At 50.9% G+C, this 6,841-nt stretch overlaps 1 protein-coding gene across 1 annotated transcript; it reads right to left on the bottom strand.

Moving 5' to 3' along the window:
• Positions 1-4,861: 4,861 nt before the first annotated feature.
• Positions 4,862-5,897, bottom strand: LOC123070939 (LOB domain-containing protein 20). Its single transcript, XM_044494358.1, has 2 exons — positions 5,448-5,897; positions 4,862-5,371 (listed from the first exon to the last, which is right to left on the bottom strand). The coding sequence occupies exons 1-2, from the start codon at positions 5,832-5,834 to the stop codon at positions 5,060-5,062; spliced, it is 699 nt and encodes a 232-aa protein (XP_044350293.1). The 5' UTR covers positions 5,835-5,897; the 3' UTR covers positions 4,862-5,059.
• Positions 5,898-6,841: the final 944 nt, after the last annotated feature.

Raw genomic sequence — 6,841 nt, 5'->3', positions numbered from 1 at the left:
AACCTGGATGCTCATATTGGCTCCCACATATTCTACAAAGATCTTTATCGGTCAAACCGCAATGACAACATATGTTATTCTCTTTGTCATTGGTATGTTACTTGCCCGAGATTCGATCGTCGGTATCTTCATACCTAGTTCAATCTCGTTACCGGCAAGTCTTTTTACTCATTTCGTAATACATCATCCCGCAACTAACTCATTAGTCACATTGCTTGCAAGGCTTATTATGATGTGCATTACCGAGAGGGCCCAGAGATACCTCTCCGATACTCGGAGTGACAAATCCTAATCTCGATCTATGCCAACCCAACAAACACCTTTGGAGACACCTTTAGAGCATCTTTATAATCACCCAGTTACGTTGTGACGTTGGATAGCACACAAGGTGTTCCTCTAGAATTCAGGAGTTGCATAATCGCATAGTCAAAGGAATATGTATAAGTCATAAACAAAGCAATAGCAATAAAACTTAATGATCATTATGCTAAGCTAACGGATGGGTCTTGTCCATCACATCATTCTCCTAATGATGTGATCACGTTCATCAAATGACAACACATGTCTATGGTTAGGAAACTTAACCATCTTTGATTAATGAGCTAGTCTAGTAGAGGCTTACTAGGGACACTGTGTTTTGTCTATGTATCCACGCATGTATCATGTTTCCCGTTAATACAATTCTAGCATGAATAATAAACATTTACCATGATATAAGGAAATATAAATAATAACTTTATTATTGCCTCTAGGGCATATTTCCTTCAGTAAGGTCCTCGAGAATAATCAATAAAATGACCGCATGCATCTCCGAGATGCAGAGGCCGGGGGTCGTCCAACCTGACCCGTAAATCTCCTTCCGCATCCGTCTGCAGATAGGGGGATCAGTCCGCGGACATGAATGCGGGAGGCGGCCATCCAACGGATCCCGCATACACCTGGACTTCCTATTTTTTTTATAAAAAGGTCTGCACGTTTCAATAATGGCATACACAGAGTACAGACGTTCAAATAGTCGCATGCAGCAGTAGTTTAAATTTTAAAAGTTTAAATATTACATTCCAACATTGGTGTCCCCTTTAATCGCCCACAGATGTTCAATCAGTTCTTCCTTCAGCTACTCGTGAGTTCTTTAATGTCAAATTTTTTGATGCAACTGAATAAGCTCTTCAAATGTGGCCAGTTTGTCTGCAAATTTGATAGGATTACCCATGTTCTCAAATTCTAGAGCTACGACAACATCCTCACCCTCATCTTGACCCCCAACCGAGCTCTGGCAATTCATTGAACAATTGACAGGCATGATGAGTATAGCAGTAGTAGATGGTACCCAGTGGGACGGTCGAAGGAGAGGGGTTGAAAGACGATGGAGGAGAAGCGGGGTGGAGCCCGGCTGGAGCTCTGAATGTGACAGAGACGTAGAGTTCCGGCAGGGGTATGGCATGGCGGGCGGGGTGGTGGAGCAGTGGCGGAGGCAAGAGAGAAAGAAGTAAGGAGAGAAAATGGGGAGGATGGAGACGCGGGGTTTGGGAAGGGTTTTGGGTGTGCCGAGGGTGTCGGAGTCATGTGCTTATGTTGTCCGTACTCCCGCAAAGCCCCCTACTTTGTCTCGAGTTTGCCAGAAAAAGTACGTCTGGACTGCTCGGTGGACTGATACAGGCCTGTGTTGGATGGCAAACCGCGTCCGGCCGCGCGGTCCGTACAGTTTGAGGGTCAGCGTTGAATGCCCTTAGGCCAACTCCAATGCGCGACCCCAAAGGAACGTCCGCTTTGTCCATTTTTCATCCGTTTGGGGGTAGCAATGGGGTCGTGTCCACCCGGATTCATGGATGCGGCGGACGGGCGCCCAACGCGCGACCGCATTTCGGCCGCATCTCGTATGCATACAATTTTTTCCGCAAACACATATATTTTATTTTTTATCATTGATTTTTTATACATGGCAGCACATCATCAAATTTTCACTAGAATAGCAAGACCAACGAGCACAATAACCATAAGAAGACATTTTAGAAGATAACCAACTTCTATAACTGCTCCCGTAAGTTGGATTAGTGCCTTCTCGATGCATTCATTGTTGATCTGTGGAGGCTCGATCTTGCGTGCTTCTTTTTTCTTCAAGTCTAAAGAAGTAGATGTTACTTCCTCGCATCTAGTCTCATGTCTAGCCTCTATTCTAGCAACAAGTGTACTAGTCTCATCTCTAGCCTCTATTCTAGCTAAAAGTGCACGAACATCTGCTAAATTGTGCTCTATCAATATATCGATGTACTCTTCTTTCCAACACCAAAATTTGCATCCATTCTACACAATAAAAAATTAAGTTAGCACAACTAGTCAAAATCCGATAACACAACCGAAGCTAAGTAGCACATACCCCATCGGTTGAGCACTTGATGAACACTCATCCGGGATGTTCCGGCATTGTAGACACGCGGCGCAAGACCTTCTTTGGGCAGTCGTCGCACTTAATGAGTGGCAACGATGCACCGACGAGCTTTTGGGCCAGCAACGAGCCCGGCCGACCGCCGTTCGTGTATCTGCCAGCGAACCGCCGACGTTGTAGATCCGAGCGGCTAGAGTAGGAGTCATCAGTACCTACATGCGGCCTTGCGGCCTTTTCGGAGCCTTCCGGCCCGGTGCCCGGCCAGTCCATGGCACGGCGCGGCCTCCCACAGCCGGGCGGAGCTCAAGTCCGGCCGGATCAGCTCCAAATCCGACCGCCGGGAGCGCAAATCAAGGGGTCGTGGTTGGGTAGCTTAGGGGGTCGAGGGAACACGGGCTGCGACAAGGGTTGTGGCCAGTGCGCGGCTGAGCTGCATAGCAGCAATGGCGGCGGTGGCGAGGGAGGAGAGTGGCGGTGGTGCGGCTGGAGGAGGGGGGATAGAAAAAGGGGGGGTTGTCTCCCCGGCAGGCGGGCCAGGGAGGACATGGGCAGGCGCCACGCGCCGTCCTCTCGTGTCCGTTCGACCGCAAACGCGGCCCAAACTTAGGTCAGGAATGGATCGAAAACGGACAGAAAACAAACGACGGTCCATTTGCGGCCGTGCGTCGGGAGACCTGTTTTGTTCGTTTACCCTCAAACGGACGCGCCCGGACAGTATGAGACCGCGCGTTGAAGTTGGCCTTAGTACTCCATCCGGATTTATTGGGCTTTTAAGCCAAAGCAGCCCACGGTCCAGATAGTTATGGAGGGTTTAAGGATCGGCGTCGAATGTTGTACTATCTCCTTCCGGGTTTATTAGTCTCCATTGTATTTCGTGCTAAATTTTGATCATAGATTAAACTAACAAAATGTTCACGCATGTCACTAAACATTATATTTTTTTAAACTATGTTCAAATACGAATCCAGTGAGATAATTTTTCTTGATATGCATTAGCATTTTGTTAGTTAATATTTAGTCAAAATTTGGCACAAACTATAAAGAAGACCTATAAACCAGAACGGAAGTAGTACTAGGGTGCGCGTGCCAGGGTGAAGCGCGACGGTGGGAGAAATGTTGGTGGCATTGGGGTTCGGAGCTCGAGGACGTAAAGACAGAGAGGATAGTTAAGGTTTGGGAAGGCAGCGAACCGAAGAGTTGGCAACTTTTTTCTAGCGAGGCATGCTCGCGTGATGTGTGGTGAACGCACTATTAAATAGTGCAATTGCATTTTGTGTTGATATTATTATTATTATTACTCTATAGTCTCTTCTTTCTAAAATGTAGTATCATATTTTGACACTGTTATAGTGTCCCAAAATGTAAAATCATTTTTGCATTTTAAGTACAATGGATCTGACTATGTTTCGAACGACTCAGATTTGAACGCCGATAAGTGCCACACGTGTGGGCGTTAGGAAGACTGACCACACATTTTGTGTGGTGTATAAAAGAAACAGCTCACACACCTACGTATGGGCAAAACAAGTAATGCATACATACCTCTTTTTTTTCCTCCCGATCCCTCTCACACGCGTGCGTGTGGGCGAAGTAGATAACGCCCACACGCCCCGTATGTCAGGCCTCGTACCTCGTGGTCCCGCATGCCACGCGTGACAGTCACCGCGTGCCCGTAGTTGCCATGGTTCAAACCCTCATCCATGTTCGTTTAACTGCAGTTGCCATGTCGCTGAACTACGGTTGCCATGTCGGACAACTGGAGTTGCCATGGTTGCTCAACTGCAGTTGCCATGTATGGTCTGGTCTACTGTAGTTGTCATGATTTCAAAATTTTAGGAGTTGCCACATACTAACACTAGGTAGTTGAGAGAGTTGTCATGTGCTCACAAGCATGCTAGGGCAGTTGCCATGTAAAAAGGAAGAGTTGCCATCTGCTTACGTGCACGTTAGGGCAGTTGCCATGTCCATGCAAAAACACATGGCAACTCGGTAAAGAGAGAGTTGCCATCTGCTTACATGCACACTAGGCAGTTGTCGTGTACCCTGCAAAACACGTGGCAACTCGGATAAAAAGAGTTGCCACCTGCTTATAAAGCACATTAGGGCAGTTGCCATGTGCGCTGCAAAACATATGTCAACTAGCAGCTTGGGTGCGGGAGAGAAGACGGGCGTGTGGGCGAGATGACAAATGCCCACACACTAGCCCTTGTGCGTGCGTGGAAAGTGGCGTGTGGGCGAACTGCTGAACGCCCACACACCAGCCCCTCCCATGTGGTGAAACGGCCGTGTGGGCGACCGGATGAACGCTTACACACCATGTCAGTCCTACGTGACACTAGAAACATGCCAAGATTCGTGCGCTCACGAACGGACGCGGATCCACGCGTGTGGACGAGATGCAAACGTCCACACGTGTGGGCGTTAACATTTTCGTCAGATTTTATCAGGTTTCACCCAAGGGACAATGGACTGAGATTTTATTAAGCCTCAACTAATTGAGACCCAGCAAAACGATTTTATTATGCCTCAACTAATCGAGATTTAGCAAAACCGTTTTAATTAAGATACACATACATCCTGCAAAAGAGACTGACTTAAGCATCACCACATAATCCTTAATGGAAGCACTTGACATCACGACATTGCAAAAACACTATGCAATTACACGTGTTTTCACAGTTGCCGTTGTCCTCCTGCATTATCCGAGAAAGGGCTCACGCCCTGGCTCTCGTCTTCGTCTCGGTGCGGCGGCTGCGAGAGCTGGAGAGACTCGAGCCCCCTCATCTGGGGCTCCACGTCCATGAAGTCCACGGCCTGCGGAAGATCGTCGTAGTTCACCATCTGGCTCGGCGCCGACGCCGCGGAGTACGCCGGCTGCAGCAGCGCCAGTTGCTCCGCGCTGTCCGGGTGCGTGCTCGCGAGGGCCAGCCTGCAGTTGAAGAGCTGGGTTTGCAGCACGGAGAGCTGGCCCTGGAGGAGCGCCACCTGCCGTCGACACCGACCAGAAGAATGAGAGCCGTGGTTGTGAGCACAGTTTCTGAGCCGCGGTCAGTGCAATAACCTGGTGCTGGAGGGCGAGGATGGTGCCGACGCAGCCGTAGACGGGGTCGGCGATGCGCGCCTGCGCCTCGTAGCAGACGGTGCGCGCCGTGTCCCGGCGCAGCGCCACGGGCACGCGCGACAGCAGCTTGGCCACGTTGCTGGCCCCGAACACCCGGTGCACCGCCGCGAACTGCGCCGCGCCGCGCTCCCGCCCGCTGCCGCTGAAGTGCGGCGCGAACACGCACCCCGGCACGCACCGCCGCCGCAGGAACTTGCACGCGCCGCACGGCGCCCCCGGCCCCGCCGCCGACGACGCCTCGTCCGCCTGCTGCTGCTGCTGCTCTCTCGCCGCCGACCCGTGCACGGCGCCCCCGCGCTTCCTGGGCGGCGCTGGCTCCTCCTGCATCGCGCTTCGCACGCACGTACAGCTTACATGCGCGTGCGCCACGGCAGCGCGCGTGGCGTGAGCCGGGCGGCGAGTTTTAAAAGGGGTGGTAGCTGGTGGGTGGGTCCTCGCTCTCCGGAGCCCCGCTGGTGTCCATGCAAGATATATGAGGTCCGTGCCGCGCGGGGCAGCGGATCTCACGCTCACGGAAGACAACGGTAGTGTTAGCTCGGGAGCTGTTTTGCCTTGTTGCCGTCAAGCTAGAAAACACACCAAGCTCAACTTCTCTCGGATCAATCAATTTTCTCATGAAAGATTCACGGAATCGCGCATTTGACGCAAATGGCGTCGTCATGGTTTTCATTTTCAGTGAGATTTCAATGAAATCCAGTGGTTTTGGTAGACACGAAATATTTGCCTTTCAGTAAACAAAATTGCACTTCTATTTTCAAAAAAAAATCATATATTTGGTTGATTTCTAATGAATGTTGGTGATTTCATTAGAATGCAAACCGAAAACACTGGAATTTACTGGGTATTGGTGATTTCGGTTGTTGCTGGAATATTTCTAAAACTGAAAGTAGAAACATAAACCAGAGAAGAGACAACACAACAGAAGATGTTGAGTATATTGTGTACGTGTATATTTGTGTGTAGGGCCCACCTTCTGTTTCCTTTGTGTAGTTGAGGTTGTGGCCCACCTTTGTACTTATATATACGTGTCTGGTGCACCGATCAATACATCGAGATTGCATAGCCCATATCTTGTCCTTCTACATGGTATCTATCGCAGCACGATCCTAACCCTAGCCGCCGCCGCTCCTCCACGCCGCCGTCACCAGCCGCCGCCGCCGCCCTCCTTCCGACCGCCGTCGCCGCCGCTGGTCACCGCCGCCCCTCCCTTCGCCTCGCTCGCCGCCGCCGCCGCCTCCCTCCGAGGCCGTCGCCGCCGCCGCGGGTCCCCGCTTCCGCCTTCCTCCCTCCCGCCGCACACCTCCCCTTCCCCTCTACCCGCGCCGCACCGCACC

Source organism: Triticum aestivum, chromosome 3B (genome assembly GCF_018294505.1).
Source record: "Triticum aestivum cultivar Chinese Spring chromosome 3B, IWGSC CS RefSeq v2.1, whole genome shotgun sequence".
Taxonomy (NCBI): domain Eukaryota; kingdom Viridiplantae; phylum Streptophyta; class Magnoliopsida; order Poales; family Poaceae; genus Triticum; species Triticum aestivum.
The sequence above is the reverse complement of the archived record's forward strand: the minus strand, read 5'-3'. Positions and strand labels throughout refer to the sequence as shown.

Excerpts from the sequence above, each read along its gene's own strand:
- LOC123070939 (XM_044494358.1), bottom strand. The coding sequence starts at position 5,834 with ATGCAGGAGGAGCCAGCGCCGCCCAGGAAGCGCGGGGGCGCCGTGCAC. Across the intron at positions 5,372-5,447 it reads TCCTCGCCCTCCAGCACCAG|GTGGCGCTCCTCCAGGGCCA; the intron begins GTTATTGCACTG and ends TGTCGACGGCAG.